The sequence below is a fragment of the Agelaius tricolor genome, unplaced genomic scaffold, assembly GCF_023055355.1.
Source record: "Agelaius tricolor isolate 1412-34295 unplaced genomic scaffold, bAgeTri1.0.p SCAF_3, whole genome shotgun sequence".
NCBI classification, from domain to species: domain Eukaryota; kingdom Metazoa; phylum Chordata; class Aves; order Passeriformes; family Icteridae; genus Agelaius; species Agelaius tricolor.
Window position 1 is genome coordinate 26,384,551 of NW_027269263.1, and position 22,441 is coordinate 26,406,991.

At 39.8% G+C, this 22,441-nt stretch overlaps 1 protein-coding gene and 1 long non-coding RNA gene across 3 annotated transcripts in view; one reads left to right on the plus strand and one right to left on the minus strand.

Moving 5' to 3' along the window:
* PLEKHG7 (pleckstrin homology and RhoGEF domain containing G7) overlaps positions 1 to 1,551 on the minus strand; it is a 29,028-nt gene extending 27,477 nt beyond the window's left edge. Inside the window, exon 1 of the mRNA XM_071423296.1 lies at positions 847 to 1,551. Within this exon, the coding sequence (XP_071279397.1) occupies positions 847 to 1,551 (705 nt within the window). The remainder of the gene's footprint in view (positions 1 to 846) is intronic.
* Positions 1 to 22,441, plus strand: part of LOC139588212 (uncharacterized) — a 153,259-nt gene that overhangs the window by 12,322 nt on the left and 118,496 nt on the right. The gene's annotated exons all lie outside the window — the stretch shown is intronic.

Below are 22,441 nucleotides of genomic sequence, written 5' to 3' on the forward strand. Positions count from 1 at the left end.
TGCACAAGGACAGAGCTGAGCATGTGTGTGTCTCTGCACACAGGGGAAGGTCTTTGAGAGCAGATCTATAGCACACCTAGCTTGTACAGAAAGCCTCTCCTTTTGTCCTTGTGGAGAATTGAATTGCAGTTTCCTGCCCTTGAAAGATGCAGGGTTGGCTCTTCCCTTGCTTATTTCTCTTTACTGATTCCGACACTCACTGGACCAGGGTTTCTTTTTTTCAGAAGAGATTGCACAATTACTTCTTTGTTTATGGAGCTGGACATAAAAAGGGAGGGGTGCCAGTGAGTGGCAGAGCTAGGTAAGCTGAAATAAATAAAAGGAATTGTACCTCTTCCTTTGGTAGCAGCAGACCTTAAATTTGACTCAACCAACTTAATTCATGGTTTTATTAGGGTTAGTAATGCCATTCAGTAAACAGACAGGGAACTTCCCCATCTTAGGAATAATCCTGCTGAAGGGTTAAAGAGCTAAAGGGTTGAAAGAAAATAGTCTTCTAAAACCCAATCCTAAACAGGATCAATTACTTAATCTTATTCTTCCATATCCACCGCCCTGGCCCACCACGGTGAATGGACAGAGATGGGAAAGAGTGGCCCTGTACAGGAGTGGACTAAGCTAGCCTGTTCACCAAGAGGGAAGGCTGGAGCTGCTGTCTCTTGCTGATCTGGAAAGAAAAATCTCCCTTCCTGTTGAGTATAGAAGCTGCTCTGCTGTATTAAAGGATCACGACCCAACATGCAGTTCAGGTTAAGAACTGGGGTTTTATTTGTGCACTGGCTCATGATGGACCAACACTGAATATGAAAGACTAAAAAAGAGGTTGCATCCTCCTATTCCTCTTACCTGGACACCTGCCCAAAATGTGGTTCTCGGGCGGGGGAGTCTTGTAGGAAGCGTAGCAGAGTTGGCTCTCCAAGAGTTTCTGGGTGGCTCATTGGGACTGTCATTGCTGAGAGGATCCTCTTTGCTGGGAAGCTTTGATCTGGGAAGGTCAGACTCTGGAACTGCTGTAGTTCTCTCAGACTTGGCTTTGGATGACAATAATTTTGCATGGACACAAGAAGGCAGCGACAATGAAGAAATTGTAACGCACCGGGGTGGACTCTTACAAATGTGGTGGAGAGAGCCAGTGTATTCCTTTTGATTTCCCAGCTGAGCTGTGTTAGAACAGTCCTGAAATGACAGTGCTTGTGAGGCAGAGGCCATCCTGAGGCGCCTTAAAGTTGGAGAAGTGGAAATTCTGGCCCGAGCATGGCGGTCGAACTGGAAAGGCGCATGATGGATCCCGCTGCACTCCTCTGCAGGAAGCCTCGGAAGTGAAGACTCTGTGTAACCTTGTTGGAGAATGTAGTCCCTAGGAGGCAAGGGGGTGTCCATACAAACTGGTACTGTCTGCATTTCAGAGGAACTGAAGACATCTTCTGGGCTGCTGCTTTCAGACCAAGCAGCATTTTCCTTATGGAGATCAGCTTCCCTGTCTAGAGGTTCCACGCTGGTGCAGGTTTCTTTGACCAGGTCTGGAGAATAATCAGAGCTTGGTTGTTGCATTCTTAATTTGCAGCATGAAGATTTATATCTATGTGTACCTAGGAAACATGATCAGAAACACTCCTTACAAACTTGCCAAATAAATTTTTTAGTGGGAAAAGATGCAAATGGAAAAAAATCCAAACAAAACAAGGCATATGTGCGCTAGCACAGAAATTATTACCTTTGCATTGAATCCTGCTTGAATGCAGGTTTTGAGAGGTTCAGGACCCAATTTTGGCAAGCTGTTTAAACAGCTGCTAACTTGGAGTGTGCCAGCAGTGTCAACATCAGTCAGTAGAACTAATTAGATGGTAAAGAGTAACTGAGTTTAGCAACTCTGCTCCTCTGGCACTGCAGCCGCCTGATTTCCGGGTGCCACTCCCCCATCAATAAATGGGATTGTAGCGCTGCTGTAGGTTGGATAAAGATGAAGTCACTTGCTCTCAGACTTGCTGCAAAATTCTTTGTGTACAAGTACTAATTTCTTGCTGAATTCTTAAGCAAATACAAATTTAACACTTAGGTAAGGTATGTCTCATCACTCTTGCTTTCTTTTCAGCCTAAAAGGACTTTGTAGTAAACATTATGTATATGTTGTAATCAAATAATGAAAAAGATTATTTATATTAGTAACTTATCTGTTGATTCATCAGTAAATACTCTTATGTTCTTTGATTCACAGAGCTTTGTTTTAACATATTTTGATGTTTAGTCTTACTAAAACTGGACTGACATTTCAAGTAGTAAGATTATGAATTCAACCTATTTGATTTAGCTTTGCTAAGTGGAATCTTAAATCTGTTCATGATTGCTAGCTTATTTGGGGAGCTGTCATTTATTAGAATTAGTTTATTCAAACCTATGTTGACTTTCTTGAATTATTGAATATTGCACATTGAATATCTTTTTAAAAGTTTAATTATATAGTTCCATCAGATTGATTTACAAAGTGATTAGAAAGAAATTAATTTATCAAGTCTGCCAGTTCAAAGTATTGCTTTTTCCAAAACCTTCAGAAGATGATCATTCAGATTCTAACAGAGAGAAAAGTGTATCTTCATGATAGAAATGGCTTCTTTCACAACTGTAGAGAACAGCCACAAATATATTAGCATCTAGTAATTTCTCTCTAATGGATAAGAACTAATTAACACATATCCTTATTAAAAATCTCATTTAATATACTGCAGAATGATAAAGAGAAATTATTACTATTTTCCCCTTTTGAATGAAGATATTGCATACCATTGTTCTGAGATTTGCTGTTATTACTTTTTAATATTTCAAGACATTTATTTTGTGATATGTAATCCTGTCTCACTGATTGTTGTTTGGCCAATCATTCTCACTGGTTTTTAAAATTTTTTTAAAGTATTTTTTCTTGGTAATCCTCTCTTCTCCAGACAGAATTTTGCAAGTTGGCATGCAGTTTCCAGATATTCATGTGAATAGTGATCTGCTCCACAAGTAGAAAAGTTTAAAGACATCTTTTGTGGAAATCTTACATTAAAAATAGGACCATTTTTTGCTTTTCAGTTTAGCAAGCTTTTTTTTCAAGAAGTAAAAATTTACATATTTCTTTTTTGGTATTTCTATGTTCCTTTTTTGAATAGAATTTCTCAGCAGAAAAATATTGTAAAGACAATAAATACACTGTTAAAAGTGCAAAAATATACCATGCACATGCAGAAAAATTATATGATCAAACTTACCAAGATAGCCAATTGAATATGTCACATCCTTTTGAATCAAATTTCCCTCAAGTCCTTGATTAATTGACGGCTACTCTTAACAGTAGCATTTTGTCTCTTAAAGCCTCCTTACTGAATGCTGGTGTAGGGAACAAGCCTTTTCTTGTAGATTTATTTCCAGGGGATTTGTTTATGAGGAAGTGGCTTCAGGACCAATGCCCCTAAACAAAAGTAACATGATCCATTGGATTAAATGTCCTGCCTTTTATATTTCTGAACTTTTCACATTGAGAAAATTTGGGAAGACAGATCTCATGCAAGCATATAATAATTTGCAAGAGCAGATAAAATGCACCCACTCCTCCAACAATCATTTTTTTTTCCCCTCCTTGTCTTCATTCATTCATTCAGCTGGATCTAACTATGCATTATTAATCTTTCATGGCAGTATAATAGTTGCCTATCCTTTGTTTATATTATTTATGATTAGTTTTTAATTTTAACAAGTGTGCGAAATAGTTAAGTAATTTTGAACATGGATTTTAGTACCAGATATTTGAGAATTCATCCAAACATTGATAATTCATTGTTTTGTTGTATTGTAGAACTGATTGAAAAATAACAGAATTGATTAAGGCATTTTTTGGTTATGTGAATTGAAAGTGAAACCTGGGAAAAGATGATTTATTTGATAGATAACTTGTGAGGAAGCACTAACGTCAACAAATGTTCAACTCTCTTGTGTAATTAAGGCACATTTTAAGAGGGCTTAGTGAACTTGAAAATGTTTGCTTGAAAATGTAGAAACCTTTGCAGTACAATGCTTTAATTTTCTGTAAAGGTTTTTTTTTGCCAAGACTCATCCACAAACCAAATCAATATATCCCTAAACTGATGTAAGTGCCTTTGATTTTTGCATAGCACTGGATGTGACTGTGGATTGAGGGAGGATTATTCTGAGAGAGAGAGGTGAGAAAACAAAGACTTTATTTACAAAACCATGGCAGTGTTACATCATTTTTATTAGCATTATCCAGTTTGATTTCTAGTAAAAAGAGATGTGCTCACCCTGTCTGATAGTTGATAGTGCAAATGTATTTGCTTTAAGAAGCACTTTTAGGAATGTAAGAATTTTTCTCTTTTTTTTTTTTTGGGGGGGGGAGGGGATGGGGAGTGTGCATGTGTTTGTGCTATTTTCTTTGTTATTGTTCTTTGGTTTTGGTTTTGTTTTGACTCCTTATGATGCTCTCAAGGTGATAGTTTCAGGACCAGATGCAATGGAACAGACCTTGTTGCCTGATGAAATATGCAAATGCCTGCAGATTTTACAGTGTTCAAAGCTGCCCTTTCCTACCCCTCAGGACAGACCTGGGCACCCTGAGGTGGTGAGGGTCTCCAAGAAGGACATTCTCAGAGGAAAGGGGTCAGACAGTCAGCAAGCAAACCCATACCCTTCCCCTAGGAGGGCAAAATGTAGCTCTTAGCTGGGGAGAGTAAGCAAATGAAAATGTGATCTATACAAGAAAAACAAATTGAAGCCAAAAATATTCCCTAATAATTGCTATTAAAAGAAAAGATTTCTAAAATGCTGTGAAGTTTTCCCTGGAAAGATAATTGCCTTTGAAAGGATTTAGGAACATTTGCTCAGCTAGTGATACTGGGTGGAGCAAAGCCCACAAATTTACAGTAGAAAGGGTACCTCATTTTCAAGAGAAAGAAAAGCTAAAAATTAAAGATTGGAACTGATATAAAAATAGCCCTTCCTGGACTGCAGGGCACTGTATTGTTTTGCAAATTGATTTTAGTTGATAAAACTGTGAGCATTTGAAAAGCATGTAATTAAGGGGGGAAAAAAGCTGCTATTTTGAAAGAAATAGTCCATGCTTGCACAGTATAAACCAAGCTCCCTGAACCCAAACCAACTGCAAGCTAGATAGCATATAATTAAAAAAAAAAAAAAAAAAGCTAGTCCAGGGAGTAATGAAAGATGTTATTCACAGTCCACTTATATATTACTTTAAAGGCAGCTTTGTTACAGGGGAGTAGAATAAAGTGATAGAATTGGGCTAATGTAGAGTCAAACACCAACAACATTTCATGGTGTCTGTGTAATTATTGTCTAAGCAGCAGAGCTTCAAAGCAGAAGGGATTATGCTTTTGAAAGGTTATCCTCAACAGAAAATCACAAACAAACTATAAATCCAAGGGAAATCAAACACAAAGGCTGACATTAACTACTAAACACCAGGAAATGCCACAGTTCAGCCTGGCTGTGTCATTGTGCTGCTGCTTTTTCCTGTGCATTATCTCACAGGCTGAAGTGAGATGCCTGAAGTCCCTCAAGCAGAATCTATCAGAGGTAATGACCTCACACAGATATAAACCTATGTATGTGTTCACTATTTCTCACCAATATGTCTGTAGCCAGTGACAAATTTGTGCTTATCAGGTGGATATAAGAATGCATTCAAAATGATGACTAAGAGGACTGATAGAATAAAAGTCATATCTCCATCATCTCAAGAGCCACAAAGACTCTGCAAGGGGATCTCAGATCTGGACTAGAGACTGAATGCTCATGGGGAGAAATATATAAAATATGTCTGGACACTGCAATTTAACACATTGCTTTTCCTAGAAATATGAAATCCAAGTAGAATATGATATGGAATCATGAAGTCCTGTCTGAAATGAAGAGCAGTAGTTGAGATTTCAGAGCTGCCCTCCAGCTGGGACCACTTGGGATTTACAGGTAATGTTCACCTGTGACACAGTCTCTCAAGTCTTGCAGCCGTTGCTGATACCTCCTGCTATGCTGGTCTGTTGCTGTTACATTCTTTTTTGGCAGGCTGCACAAGGTCCCCATAGCTGAATACCTCATCCTTCCTGTTTCTCTGATAAGCCCTCCCATAACTTGAGCTCCAAGACTCAGGTAACTATAGCAGAAATATTCTGAGTGTATATGTGCCTATGTATGGAAGGGAAAAAAAAGAGAAGAGAAAATTCCAGAAAAGGACAGCCCTTTGGGCAACCAAAGGATCCTCTCAGAGATACAAAAGGGGAAAATGAAAATTAAGTCAGTTAACTTCCAGAGACAGAAGGGATAACTGTTGTCTTCCCATGGATTTGCAGGTGAAGAGACAGGTATGCCTTATTTCTAAAATGAGTTTTGGGTCCAGACACAAAGTTCTGCTTTACTTGCAGCCTTATACTGTTTCCTGCCTAAGAATGAAGCAGAACAGCTGCTTTGTTTTAATCAGCAGTTGTAGTGTTCCACGATGTGATGTGATTTCTAGCTCTGCTTTCTATCTATACAATCTAAATTCTTTTTGGAGCCTAGAAACTCTCCATAGCACCATCCCATTGAGCTGTTTCTCTCTCTTCTCGTTCTAGGCAGATCAGAGTTGGGTGGGATTTTCAGGGATTTTTGTGAGATTCATGGTGTGTTGTAAGGCCTGGCACGGGGAAGGGGCTTTCTAAGATATAGTGGTGGCAGTCACAAGCTTTGTGCTTTCCTTAGCCTTGTTCCTCATAGCTGGGTCTGCATGAAGCATGCTTGAGGAGCAGAGAGGACTCATGTTTGCAACAGCACCTGGGAGAGGGTAGGGGGAGGTAGCTGAGCTGTTTTGTAGGGCAGCTGTAGTGAGAAGGCAGGGGAGAGAACACTTACAGACAGACTGGGAAACAGGAACTCCTAGCAGCCGTAGCCATGGTAATCATCCATGTTCTGAAAAAACTGCCTGCAGGAAAATCTATCCTTCAGCCATGTACTCATTCTCTCTTTTTTTCTGTATTTTCTTATTGTCAGAGTGTCTTTGATGGAGCAAGGGCTGGTGGGGGGGCATAGCAGCAGGCTTACAGGGCTGTGGAAAGAAACATTCACTTTTCCCCTGATATGATAGTTCTGTGTAAGCTGCAAAAAACTGGATAGCTTCATCCAGTACCCTATGACTTCTCAATAAACACATGTCAAACTTCATATATTGCTTAGCATAAATTTCTGCATGTGGTACTGCAGCCAGGTTTTACATTTTTGTAACTGGTTTCAGTGTAAAGTAACAGGAATAAACAGCTGGATGAAACTTTTTGAGGCAGTGTAGAAGTACCTTACTGAGATTTGGATGAAAACTTTCATTGGCACAGTTCTTTCTGCCTTCCAGCTCCTGACAGTACAAAGTGCTAGATTGAAGAGTTTGCCTGTCTGTGAGATATTCTGTATGCTCAGGATAAAAAGTTGGATGAGAAAAAAATCAATGCTTCATGTGAAGGCAGGTGTTTGGTTCAATGGGGAACTTGTAAAGATTATTTGAGTAATTCCAGGAATTTGGAGTTGGGTCAGGGGGACCTACATCCCTTCTTGTCATCCTCTCCCACTGCCACATAGGACTCTACATTTTCCTAGAAGACTGGTTTTGGCCTCAGTTACTTGGTTTGCCAGCTGTATTTCCAGTTTCCTCCTGTCACAGAGACAGATTTAGAGAGAGTGGGTTGTAGTTACTCTCGCTAGAGAGAATTGTGGAGGTCTGGTTGATGCAAGCAGTATAAAAATGCAGTCAAGGGCTGGGAGCATTCACAGATGGGATGGTGCAGATGAGAGATTTACTTTGTCATGGATGGAGGCAGCATGCAGAGGAGTATCAGAGCCAGAAGTACCATCCTTCATTGCTGCAAATCCTCCCCACACTATTTGGTGATCAGATGTTCTCCAGCAGCTTTATTCTTGTTCCTGGACAGAATAGGGAATGCTTCTTCTCAAAAGACATAGGACATTTACTTCGCCAGATGCTTTTTCCAGCAAATCTGTAGTTAGGGGGTCTGGGGGCAACTAAGTTGCCTGGGAGGATAGGGGAATTTGGCACACTACTCAGCAGAGGATGTACCAGGCCCAAGGAAACTGTTTATACCTTGGTTTATCTTGGTAAGCCAGGGGGAAATACTCTTTCAAACATGTTAAAATTCACTAAAGCTTTAGTGAGAAAAACAGGGTCTGGATAACCAGAAGTTTGGACTGGGTAAACAGGGTAAACTCTGGCAGTCAGTAATTAGCTGTTATAGGACAGGAACAGACAGTCTGATCACAATAGAAATAATAATATACTGATCTTTTCTGTTATTCTGTGTCCCACCCTTCTGTGACTGCCTGCTTGTTCCCCAGAGATATCAAACCTTGAGCACAGCAGTTAGAAATGTGGTTTAAACAGCTGTCATTTTGCATCCTGCTGGCTGTTTAGCTCCCTTTCATCTTCTGTCCCAGATGCAGGACTCTTTTCATGAATGATGTACTTGCATAGCACCTCTGCTTGAAATACTGACTGTCCTTCCTGAACAAGTTCTTTTTCAGTGTTATGTAAGACAAGAAACCAACTGCTGACCCAATAGTAGTTAAATATATTGTCAAACACTTTTGTTTGTTGCTGTTTGTTTATTGTCAAATACTGGCAGCTGAGCAGCCATTGTCCATGATGGTGTGGGTGAATCTAAACAGGCACAATGGGCTGCCCTGTGACCATATATTTTCTCTTATGTTTTCTTTTTCACTGGCAAGTTTAAACAATATAGAGTTATATCAGTCCCAAACCCTAAACAAAGGATTAAGGATTTAACAAAGAAATACTTCTAATTCTTGTAAGGAAAAGCAGCTGAATGTCATTCCTGTAATTAAGTGAATGACTGGTCATAGAATAATGCTATGGCTTGAACTGGCAGGGACTTTAAAGATCATCCAACCCCCTACTATGGGCAGGGACACTTTCCACTAGACCAGGCTGCTCAGGGTCCCATCCAGCTTGGCCTTGAACCCTCCCAGAAATGGGGCATTTACAGCTTCTCTGGGCAACCTGTTCCTCACACTAAAGAATTTCTTTTTAGTATACAATCTAACCCTACTTCTTTCAGTTTTAAACCATTCCCCCTTGTCCTACAGACTTCTAACTTTCTGAATTTACAGACAGAAGTAGGATAAAATACTAGAAGTTTTACTGATGGCTACCATCAAACAAGTCTGATCCAAAGACCTCCTAAGGGACAGCTCCTATGCCAGACCTTCCAGACAGGCTTTTCCAACTGAACACCTTCAAGGCTGTGGCACAGTCAAAGGCTTGCTGGGATCAGATGACAGCAGATTTCTCATGGATTTATAGTCCAAATCCACATTGCACCACCTTGATATTGATGGGTATTTCACCTGTGAGTGTGGGTGAGTTTTCTCCCTGCAGTGTGAAAGGGACATCTTCAGCTTTAACAACTGTTGTAGTAGGTTTTATTATGCCCATGTCCTGCATGGAATCTGGATGAGCCCTGCTAGCTTGATAGTGCTGCCACTGAGGAGACCACCTCAATTACTTCTCCTTTACCCTTAAGGATGCTTAAATGAATGCATCTCTAATGTCATCCTGGTATTTGATCTCATAGTAGTTTTTTCAGGCTCTAGAATGAGGCCATTGGGCATTTCTGTGAATGTACACATGGAGTGGGTTTTTCAGACTAGGAGAGATTCAAACAAACATGTTTCCTTATTACAAAATTAGGAGTCCCAAAATCAACTGAGACCTAAAGAGTGACAGAATCAAAGATGTCCTGGGAAACAAAGTCTGATAATCTCTCTATGACTGTTATCTTTCTTGCTTATATACAAGAAGGGTATCAGACTTTTAGGTGATCCTAGCCCTTTTTGGGTTTAGAAAGGCATATGTCTTGCTTTTTGTTTTTGTAACAAAAGGGGAGGATAAAGAGCAGAGAGGAACAATAAAGAAAGGAAATTAAACAAAATGAAGGAAGGAAAGGCTGGTAACAAATATAGCAGGAGTAAGAGGAGAGCTGCCGTCCAGCAGAAATCTTAACATGTTCCCATGCCTGCCTAAAGCACAGGTTTTCCTTGTTAGATATGATAGTAGAAGATAAGTTTTTTATAATGAGCAAAGAGTTAATATGCTAGTAGGAAGTTGTTACAGAGCTCAAAACTGAAGTGGTAATTAATATTAAACATATTTAATTTTTATTGTTTGATTTAAACTTTTTTTAGTTGCTGAAGCAGCACTGCGACAAACCTTGCACATAGTGCCTTGAGGACAGGCTGCAGTGCCTGAAGTCAGTGGAGCCTTGAGAGAAGCATCGTCCTCTGTCAAGTACATTAATCTGGCTCATTTCTATGACTTTGGGTAGCAACCATCATAAATGTCTGAAAAGAGTCTTTATCATGCTCAGGGAGTGAAGTAACTAGTTCATCCATTTATCATACTAGATGAAGCTCTACAGCTTCCATTCCTTTGTGCTGGGAATACAGGGACAGCAGACACTGACTGGCTGGGAGGTGGAACTGGCACACCTTTAATCCACCACCATTTCATAAAGCTCATAGGAACTGTTTGGTGGTGATGGAATTAATGGAACCTCTTCTCACCAATCCATATTACCACCCCAGGATAATCTCTCATTTATGGAAGACTGTCTGATGATCATGTTATCTCTATATTAAAGAAATCCATGGCCATGGCATGGCATGGCAACCTTGAAAATCCTCAAAAAGTTTATAACTGGCTTGGCACCATACAAAGCAGTTAAGGTCATAGTAGCATTTTCCTGATTTCAACAGGTCTGAAGCTAAAAGTATGTGTTGTCCTAAAAAAATGTGATTTGAGTGGTGCCCAAAGTTTTGAGATCAAGTCTGAGCCTTAATTCGGTGCTTTCCTACCTCCTTCAGTTTATGGACCTTTAAATTTTGGCCCATGGAGAAATAAAACCTTTTGAAAACCTTAAATATTCAGTTAATTATAAAAGAGATATGCTTTCTTAAAAATGTGCTCTTTAAAAAATCTGGTTTTGTGGGCACCTTTGAAATAATTCACAGGATTTTGAGAGATCTGCAAACCAGAAGCTGAAAATTCAAAGCTACAGGTTTAAAACATAAAGAATGTTGTTCAGTGAGCCACAACAGAAGGCACAACATTATCTGCTAATGAGGAACAGAGAGCAAACTTTTCATAATGGTAGCAACTCTAATATATCCTAATTAACTATTTTCTTTTAACATCATTCTGCAAGGTCAAATATTTACTGCAGAAGAGTTTGCCATCTCTTCTTGGCTTGTGTGTGTGCTGCTGTGCAGTGATTTCTTCCCAGGGAAAGGTAATGTCTGTGGAGCTTCCAGAGGACAGATTTTCTCCAGCATTGATTTTGTACATTGTTCAAGAGCAAGACCAATCCTGACATTGCATATGATTTATTCAATGGGTGGGAACGTTATCTGCAGCAGGTGGATTTATTCCAAATTCTGAGAAGATTCAGCACTGTAGGAATTTTTCATTGTTTGGATATGTGCAAAAGGCATTTGCAATATTTGATTAGTAGCCCAAGAGTAGGATAAGAATCTCTCTGGCTTCTCAAGAAATCCCATCCTTCATGGTGTAATGGTGAAATTTGCTGCTATCTGGTGAGGACAAATTTCAAATGAAAATACTCATTTTCTTCTCCTTGTGAACTCTTAAACCATTTGTAAAATATTACATATTTATTCACATATTCACACACATCTTCCTGGAGGTTTTTGCCCTTGCTTATTTTCTGTACAATGTTTTATTTTGTTGTTGTTGTTTAAATATCTGTGAGATATGAGCTATTCATGCTTTTTGCTCAACACAAGGTGGCAGTAAGACATTGTCCCTTGTCATACAATGTCTTGGGTCGCTTGTTTTCTCTCCTGTTTACTTAGCCTTCAGATAACAAAAGCCCTCCTGATGAATGAGCATTGAAAGCAAAAGAGGGTGTAAGAACGATTTAAAAGGTGCACAGATAAAGCAAATGCTCCAGATAAGATCCCAACTGATTTGTTGCATTATAGTAAGCTGTATTGTATCATACTGTGGACAGTTTCACAAAATGCTACACTTCTCTCTTTTTTCCCTTCTGCTGTTATTGTTTTCTTAAAATTTACACATTAAATAAAGGCTGCTACTGCAAAGGTAGAAATTCATGTGTTTTTCAAGTTGTAACTTCAAAGTAACCCAATACTGGTTGAGATTCTGCATGTTGGAAGGGACGAAGCTTTCTACCTCAGTTCTTGGTTGTCTGGAAAACACTCCAGTGTTGTTGCATTGAGTTGTAGCTGCAGTGATGAACTCCTTTTCAAAATGCAATGAGAGGGAGAAAAAAAGAGCAATGTGCCAGAGTATTCCACTGGCAATATTAAGAGAGGCTCTTTCCTTGCCTGGGTTGGGTATAGGTCATATGCTGACAATCCTGAGTGCAGACCAGCAAGTGGCAAATGTGGCTGCTGTTTGTTTTATTACTGGTAGTCATTTTCCAGCAGGCTCAAAGCAGATTCAAAGCATGGCTGGGATACTGGATTTGCTAATATGATTAAGATTCATCCTTGTGGGACAAGGTCTGGTATTTTAGGTCCATATTAATCCCAGCTTCCCAGAATATTATGAAGCATTTGTGCATTATGTTTCTGACTAGATGTTTGCCTGAGATGGAGTTCCGGCAGCATGACCCCCACGTCCCAGGGCCACTGGGTTTGTCTGTGGCCTCCGTACACAGAGCACATTGTTGGGAACAAAACAGAAATCATAGATCCTCTGTACACAGCAGCACATTGCTGAGAACAAAACAGAAATCATAGATGTTTCAGACAAGCTGATGGAATGGAAACTCTGCCTCCTTGTTTCACAAGTTATGCACGTGTGGTTTATTTTCCAAGAACTGGCTGGCAGAGATCATGTTATTTTGTTTTCCATCAGAATGATTCACTTATAGCTTCTAAAAGCCAGTCCCATGTTGATACTGTGAACTCCTGTGCATGTGAATCGCTCACACACAACTTGGATATGCATCCTTTAGTATCTATCCAAAATCTATTAGCTTTCTGATGTTATGAAATAATAAATACTATTATAAATACTAATATAAATACTGTTAAATAGCAATATAGGCGTACTTCTTCTCCTGCTTACCCCTTCCAGTTTTGCCCTTGAATACTTGCCATCTGGAGATGAATTATGGACTTTGAGACTACACAAAATAATGCAGTTTTCAGGAAGAAAATTCCCTACTGTATAATCTTGATTTTATGCTAATGGCTCTCATAATGAAGAATAACCCCTACAGAGCACCTTTAAAGTGGTGCTTGCACTATTCTCAATGTGTGATTTATGCATGACCACAGGGTTTGGTGTAATAAAATGATATGCTGTAAAACTTATCATATTATTTGGCTAGGTATGACTACTGGAGATAATAAAATAGCGGGTCACAGGGACTCTTTTGGGAATCTTCTTAGGATTCAGCTATTGTCCAAGGACTGTTAGCTAAATATTTTGTGTGAGTTTCATGATTCTGCATCAAAGAAGTGTTGAAATATTGTTATTATGTGCTGTGCTGGTAATTGGGTATCCTTTTATAGGACTAAAGATAAAAATGCTGTAATACTTTGCTGCTAAGTTATAATTATTTGCAGAGAATAGGGACTTCTACTTCAATATATATCTGTGGTCTGTTTGGATAGAAGTCCAACAAATCTGATACTGCTCAAAATGTGACTCTTCTAACATAAAACAGGGACTCCACTGTAAAGGAATCTTCTCTGAAAATCTCTGGCTACTTGTGAGGTCCTTCTAAGAGAGTTTTAGTATTTGGTAGTGTTCCTTTGAAGTTTTTATATTACCTTTATTTTAATCATATGCCACCAGCCATGCCATTGATTTAAGTTTGTAGGCCTGAAATAACTGCATTTTTGACACCCTCATATTACATTGGAATGGCTGAAGCTCTAGTAAACAGAGCTATTACACTGAATGCCCAAGGGAGAGACACGGAAAAAAAAAATTAGTAGCGTGCTCCAAGAAAGAAATCTGAGGTCAAAGAGTTTTCATGGGAGGCAAACTATGTGGCTGGGATTATCCTGGCTAATTGTGGGTTACAAAATATCTCCTGAGAGTTTATCATGGCCAACTGCTGTATTAGCTTTCCTTTTCTACATCTGTTTGTGGGTGTGGACAGCACTCAGAAGTGACCCTTTCCTTGAAGGCTTTTTGTACAAGAGCAGGGGTGAGAGGCTGGGACAGGCTGTCTGAAGGGCCTTGCTGTGCTGTTTGTAGCCTTGCTGGCCACGTTCACACAGACAACAGCCAGGTTCTCTGCCTTTGGGCTTCTCCACACGCTGGGCAGTTCTCTGGCATGAGCCATGCTTTGTAGGCACATGACAAACAACATGCATTCTCATTCTCTGCTGAGAAGCAGTATAAATTCAGGGTTGAAGGTACTTTGATGAATTTGAAAGCAAGTAAGGTTGTCTGATAAACAAGGGCATCTTGTCAGTGAAGTGTTTTTTACTTTCTGCTTCTAGTTGATGCACACAGCCCCATATTTTTTCATACAAACAAGTGATTTCCAGCTCTTTTCCCAATCCTATTAAAACTGGTACAACAACCAGTGGTTCTAGCTGGGTCAGGACTTGAGCATCTGTAGTTAAGACTTGTTGTGCAGTTTTAAGGCAAACCAGTCTGAAAAGCTTTATTTCTTAAATACTAGTGATTTTGGGGACCATATAAAAATTATACCTCTTTCTTTTCTGAGTGTCCAATTAAATAGCTTATGTGGTACAAAGTCTGGACTAGAGTATGCCTGTTATATTTACTGTGACAATCTCTTCTTGTACACAGAGGCAAGACTTCTCTTTCAGAAGGCAGAATTGTGGACAACAAGCAGCTGAATAGTGGGATGATGGTGCTTTTTGGGAAATAGTTACTACTCTGATTTATAATTCTGTATTACAAAAAGGATCCAGGTGTTGCAGATTCAAACTGTAGTCAGAGGTTATCCATGCCTTCACGCAGAGAAAAGAACAAAATTTTTGAGTGTGTCCTAAATGAAAATTGAAGAGATTGTGATGAGTTTTTCTTCTAACAGTAGGTCAAGAAGCCAAATATAGCCTAAGCAAGTGGAGAAAGACAGATTTTGGAGCAGTGCAGATCCTGGTATTTAATCAATCCAGGATTACAAAAAAGACTTTGTAAAGTGAATTGTAAAAATTTAGCATACTATGAGCTGCATGCTCCTCTTATATCATCAGTTGTTCATAAGCTCATTACCCATCCCTGAAGGCTGGACTAATTTTCCCTGTGGTCTTTCTCCTAAGTATTTTGTGAGCAGCAAAGTAAATGATTTCATAGTAGAAAAATCTGAGATCAGCACTGAGTGCCATTTGTACCTTGGCATTGAGAACCAGCTTGACTCTGGGCATAAAGTATGAGAATTAGACTCCTGTTTCTTTGATTTTAAAATAAAGTTTTAAGGTTAGATTGTGTCTTATCCTATGAAATCTTTGCTTTTATTCCTAAATGGAGAATTATTCTAAGTGTGTTGGTAGTGCTGTCTAGCAGATACCCAGTTCAGAACCGCAGAACAGGCTCTCAGAGAGTCACAAGTGTGGAATGTGAAATGGTGACACTTCCACCTTCTCTATCCCTTGTTTGGCCCCTGGACTGGCACCAGCAGCTCTAGCTTAGAAATCAGTAATTGCTCTACACAAAAGTGGAGATTCAGCTGTGCCCAACTGTTTGATATCTTGTTGGTTTGAGACAAAGTGAGACTTTGCATTTGATTTCATGTAACAATTAAGAGTTGCATGAAAAGTTGGCATGACACAGAGGGCTGAAGAAATTTGGTTTGGGGCTGGGCTAAAGAGATTAAATTTCCTCAGCTTTTTCTGCCTTTGATTCTTTGGTGGAAAATCAGGTATATGAGCAGAAGAGTTTGTTTATGGCAGGGAGAATAATAAATAGTAGACTGGACTGTGATCACAACTGATATTTAATATGGGGACCAATATTTTATGTGGGATGCCCAAATCTGGGGCTAAAATTTCTGTTCTACCAAACAAATCAATCTATGATCTACTTCATTAAGCAGCTCATTGCTTGTTCAGGTAAGCATTTCTCCATATTTGGATCCTTCACCAAAATTATTGACTGCCATAGATTTGTTTTCTGTCCATGTGCTAGCAGCCCCATACAATTTTTGGTTCCCCTTTTTTTGCTAGGCAGAAGTCATGAAGTTTGCTCTTTTGTAATGCAATGTTGTTAAAGAGTTTTTGTTGGCTTTGCATAAAGGTCATACCCATAATTTGAAAGTTGTGGTTTTTAAATAAACCAAGAAAACAGAGGGAAAGGACTAAGGCATCCTCAAAAACCACACCCACTCAAGCTGGTAATTTTCCAGGTACACGTGGATTGTACATCCATACTAGGGAACAAAGTAGTGTGGGTCCTTGTCTCCCCTGCTACTGCTGCTCCAAAACTCTCCCTTTAATTCTGGCTCTTTTACAGTGATTAAAACAGACATTAAAAAGCTGGCCAAAGCAGAAATTTTAAGTTTTCTAAAGCTTCAAAGATCTTTTTATATTATTGAGGCTTCAGTAGTGGTAGCACACAGAATTTTGAAGTTATTACTGGCGCTAGAGAGACCACAGAAACACCCTGTGAGTCCTTGGGATTACTCATAATGGGTCACTGCAACAAAACTTGCCTGTAGTAGGCTTCATCAGGCAACATGAATGAGTAGTTTTGTTGACAATCCTCTGAATAATTTGATGTCCTGGTTCAAAAGTTCATGTCTTTCTTGGCTGGAAGGAGTATCAAAAGCCTTCCCTAGGGAAGTGATGCTACTCAGTTAGAACACTTATTTATCTTATTTGATACATTAAAAACAAACAGAAAGTGTATCTGTGCCAGATTTAAAGTGCAATTTTCAAAGTAGTAAGGAATGTGATTTCAGGGGGTATATGATTCCCAGTTGCCTACATGTGTCACTATGCAGAAATGGGGTCTTCTGCACCTGTAACCAGCAAATCTCCCCTTACCTTACACTGGTGATGTGAACAGTAAACTGTGGGTTCCAGAGCCACAGAGGAGACCCACCAGGTTTTAGAAAATGTAGGTATTGTAGTTTCTAGCTTGTCCATCTGGGTTGACAGAATAGGAAAAGGGGTTTCTGCTCCCGAGCTTCCCTGTGTTTCCCCACCCTTTGGTGCTCTGGGCATGGCACAGTGGGGACTCTTGCAAACACAGTCCTCATGGGGTGCTGTGGCAGGAGAAGGGAGTGGCAGCCATTCTCTAGCTTCAGCTTCCAGGCTAAAGATTCAAAGATTCAGGCACTAAATCTTGCTCTGCAACTGCAGGCACAAAGGACTGACTATTGGGAATCTCTTCCCCATATGGTTACTCGTGCATTATGGCAAGATCACCTCTAATTTCTCCTTTGAAGAATTTCGATGTGATTTGCTTACCAGTCTCTCTGCAAGATTTTTTCTTAGGACCAGGCTCTTTTTTTAACCCTCTTTTGGATTCAACATCTTAAAAATATCTAAAAGACAAAGCAGATAAGAATACATTTAATTCTGATTTTTTGGTTTTGATTTGGGTGTGTGAATCCTCACAACACCAGAAATTGTTGTGATCTAATAGCAGCTGGAAGATACTTGTATGTGTCAACTCTGCCACAGGTCTGTAGTTGCAAAAGCTGGTTAATATTTGGAGGATGAGTTTAAAATGCTTGTGAGGTCAGACAACCTTGTACTAACAGCTCTGAGGAATGTATCCACATATAATTTAACAATAGCACTTTCTACTAAACAGCTTTCTTCTGTTAAATAACATTGCTCTCCAGCATGATCTGATTGAAAGGATTAAGTATAATCTCAGTCTGTGACTGAATTTTCTTTAGGCATCTCTAAGTTGCAGCAATGGCAGATCAAACAGACTGATTCAGACTCTTGGAATAGTGAGATTAATAAAGAAATATCTATTAAATGCAATACTGCCTTCTTAAGAGTTTCCTTGAGACTTCAGGTCAGGAAGCATCTACCTTTCTTCCTTCAGTTTGGATGGAAATTCAATTCAGATTCAAGGTGCAGGCAAACACATCTGCAGCTGCCTGAAGATGGGATTGCTGTGCTCCATGTGAAGCTTCAGGAGGGGACTGAATGCATCCATGTGCTCAAGGAAGACAACAGCTCTGCATCCACTACTCTGAGCCACAGCTCCTGTGAAATCTTCTTGCCCTGTCTGAGCCTGGTGGTACAGCTGAGAACTTCTCTGGGGGAGGAAGGGGAATAAGGGAAACAACTGTGAAAGAAGGAAGGCTGGTTTTATCATGGTTTAGTGAGCTGAGCTGCCTTGCTGGGACAGTGCTGAGTGCCAGAGCACACTGAAAAGAAGAAGTGCTACCCAAAGTAGAGATCTGGGAGGCAGAGCCACACCCTTGACAGCAGCAGGCTGTTAGACTGGCAGCTATCTTTCATTTTTGACTCTCTGCTTTGTCACCTACCAGGTTGCTTCCTTCCCTGTTGTAGCACACTCTGTCTCATCTCAATTTGCCTTTTGCCTCCTCATCTGTCTCCAGTCATGTTTCCTTACCATCTCTTCCTCTCTGCCAGTTCCTGTGGCCCATACACGCCATACCTTCAGCTGAGGATAGACTAGCTTCAGCTTCAGAAGAAATCATCAAAAATAGCAGGTGGATTTGGCAAGAACATTACCATTCTTCCAGTAACTCAAAGATATTTCTCTGCTGTGATCTACAGTGGCCTGAATAACCTTTCCTGACCATTGCTGTGCTGCATCACTTTAGATCTCCTGATTGCCAAAGACCTCTTGCTCCTGAGAGATGTGGGTTTCAGTAGTTGTGGTTACTTGAAACTCAGCATTCAAATTCCGTGTGCTTGTGCAGTGTCCTGTGTCATGGCCACAGAATAATTGCAGGTGTGCCCTGTCTCCTCCCCAGAGGAATGCTTTGCTATTAAAAGTGTCACCACTTTGACTTCCTCTGGGTCAGCTGTTTTGACACAAAGGCTGCAGTGATCTGGCAATCAGCTCACTGGGGCTGAAGCTTCAGGGCCAAAGCTCTCTCCTAGGCTATTTGTAAGAATTCAAAATAAATAAGAAGTAATGATTTCAGCTCTGGCAGTTTACATCGATTTCACAAAAGAGGATGAGCCAACAGAACTAAATTTGCAATTACCCTTTTCAGTTTAGTCTATGTATTGGCATATCTCTTCCTGTTCATATCACACACACATGTTTTTATTCATCCTGCACAGAAAAGTGAGCAGTGTTTCAAGCTGCCAGATATTCTTCTGTATAGGATGCCTCCTCAAATGCAGAATCTCTGGTGAAGAACAAAAGCTGGTCAGTGGCAGCAAATGTGTGCCATAGGAGGTACATCATAAGTACCCAGTGGTCAGTAGCTGTGACTTTCCCACTGCTCTGTGCCCTTCAGTGAGGCACCCAGCCTCTCTTCATCTCACCTCATCACATCATAAACAGAGACAATAGCCCTTAGATCCAGTGAAAATAGGGTGATGATTAATGGATGAAAAATATATGAAATGGCATTATATTGCTTTTCCTCTCAAGGATTACAAAGCATTCTTCACATTACAGCACAGTCATCAAAAAAGCTGCAATTTCTAATGGCTCAATTTAAAACCTTAGAGTACAACACTTGTATGTATGACCTATTACTGCAGTCACTGACTCTTGGGGAGATTCTCTCTTCTTTTAATATGTAGTTTTGGAAATTTGCCTTCTCCAGATGTAAAACCTCCTAGAGAGTTAATTTTTCCTGTAACAGTCCTCCCAGCATTAAAAAGAGCAACAACAACCAAAACAAAAACATGGATTCAGCGACCAGATACTTTGACTAATTTCACAATTCAAGAACATGTCAGAAGCAGAAGTGATGTCACAGCACCACTGCAAGAGAAAAGTACTTCAGTTGTAAAGCAGAGGAAATGAGCAGAAAATATGCCAATTTAAGAGTATCTTTACTACGTCTAAAGTTTCAGCTCCATACATTAGAAAGTGTCTTGGCAAATATGCTCAAACTTCAGGTATGCCTCTTCAAAGATACTCTGAAAGCTCTCTCTTACCTACTAATTCAGAATACATATTTTTTATGGTAAAAAGATGACCTGTGTAGTAAGCACTCCCTCCCTCCCTACCTGCTGAATGGAAAAACCCCTGTGTCTGTTGGATCAGAGCCCTTGGTCCAACACTAGGAAAATGTTGCACCATTTCTTTCAGTTTATGAAACACATCTGTTCAAAAGCCTGGTTCAAGTTGTCTGAGACTGCCCTTTCCTTCTTTTTCTCTTGTAAAAATGTGTGAGTAGGAAAAACATTGGGCACAAGAGTCACTTTTCCTTAATTTATACATTTTTCTGTGCTTCCATATGCTTACTTTCATATGATAAAGATTGTCAAGTTTTAGTAGCTGCCTCCTAACAAAAGAACTCTTTACATGGGAGTGTACCAAAGCAATCATTGTTTTATTTGCCTTTGAGCCCATGCTGTTCTCTATAAAACTCCAAACCAGGGTCAGAAACACAACCATATAATGAGGTGAAAAGGCACTCAGTGCAAACAGAAAACCTTAAATAAATAGCTTGTTTTCAACTCATAGACTGACCTGTTTAATAGGTTCTTGTGAAAACTACCTGGCAATAATATGTTATTATGACCTTGTAGAAGCCTTACCACATGAGAAAGGCAATGTATGTTTAATATTTTATTTTAGTTGTTGGTAATGAGATCCCATGGTAAGTACTGTCTCAGAGGCAGAAGACCAAGGAATGAAAGAGAATAAGGTTGATGAGTAAGATGTCCGGTTTTCCAGCGTACTGAGGAGTGGTTTTAACACATTTTCCCAGGTGTTAGTCTCGAAAAATCTGATCTTTTTATAAACTTGCTCTAGACCTCCTGATTGCTAAGCCTTTCTCTGAAGCACAGCCTTTCTCTGAAATCAGTCACTCTATTTCTTGCAGTCCTGAGCACAGGCTGTGGCAATGCCTGGTGGTGCTGTGTGTGCCCGGATGCTCCTCATGGGGAGCTGCTGGCACCTGAGAACCCTGTCACTTGTGCTGCCACCTGTGCCCTTGGACTTGGTCTCTTCTGCCAAGTCACAAACATCCTTCTCCATGATATCTGTGCATCTTGCTTCTCACACTCCCCTCACAGACACCTTTTCCCAACTCTGGTTACCATGGGTAAGGAGTCTTGAAAAGGTTTGAAGGAGGCCCCTGAAAGATTGAGAGGAGATCACAAAATACTGGAAGGCATAGAGGTAGTTGGCAGCAGCGTGGTGCTTTGCTGGGTGAGGAAATGAATGCTTATGCTCACATCCAGTAATGACAGACTGTTCTTCCTTTCCTCACCTGAGGGAACTGAGCTTCTGCCAGCTCAGGGGGAGCACAGGGACAAAAGGAGGTTCACAGGAAGGCATCTGAGTCAGAAAAAGAAGAACCAAAAAATCTGGGAGAGCGTGGACACTCTTTCAGAAATTTTGGGAAAGGTGGCATGAAGTTTATAATGCTTTTATGTATCCCAGACTACTGAAAATTCCCTCACTGTTATCTATTTTTCCAAACTAGGGAAACTCTCACAAATGAGAAACAACTGTATTAATCAGAAATAATTTTCTATCTATCATCTCATTTCCTTAATGTACCTGATTTTTCTTCTACTTGATAAAATCATGCTCAGCATGGCAGGGTCCAGAGGCTGTAATCAAATAGTCCTCATAAATCTAACAATTAGCACTATTAAACAAATCCAAAAAATGGATTAACAAAGTAGAAGTCATGGCTGTGATCCTGAACCATATGTATATGACCTCATGATTTGACTTGCTGTGTTCACCTGAAGTCACTCACAAATCCTGTACTATTTGGGGAGGTTTATAAATATGGTGATGGGGCAATGATTGTCTCTCGCTCCTTGCATGAATCCATACAATACTCTCATAGGAGGAAATGTAGAACACTATCCAGTCCTCTGCTCCTGTTGCTGCCTACAGCAGGATTTCCAGAGCTTTATGCAGCATTTTTAAGCATCAGATTTCAAGATAAGTCCTGAAATACTTTTCATCTTCCCCTTAACTGTACTATTTCATTGATTTATCTTGAAATACTGATAATTCACTTGAACCTATTAATTCCATTATAAACAATAATGGACTTAAATATTGGCACAGGCAATGGCATCTACAAATGAAGTTTGCATCATCTTTTTTGATTTTGATGGCACTTTTTCCTCCTTTTCCCTTTTTTAGTAGTTTATCTGGATAACCTATATTTATTCTTTGAGCTGTGACAAATGCCAGCCAGCTAACACTGGTATTAAGAAATAATTACTGTTAATCATGTAATTTGAACATGTGTTCATT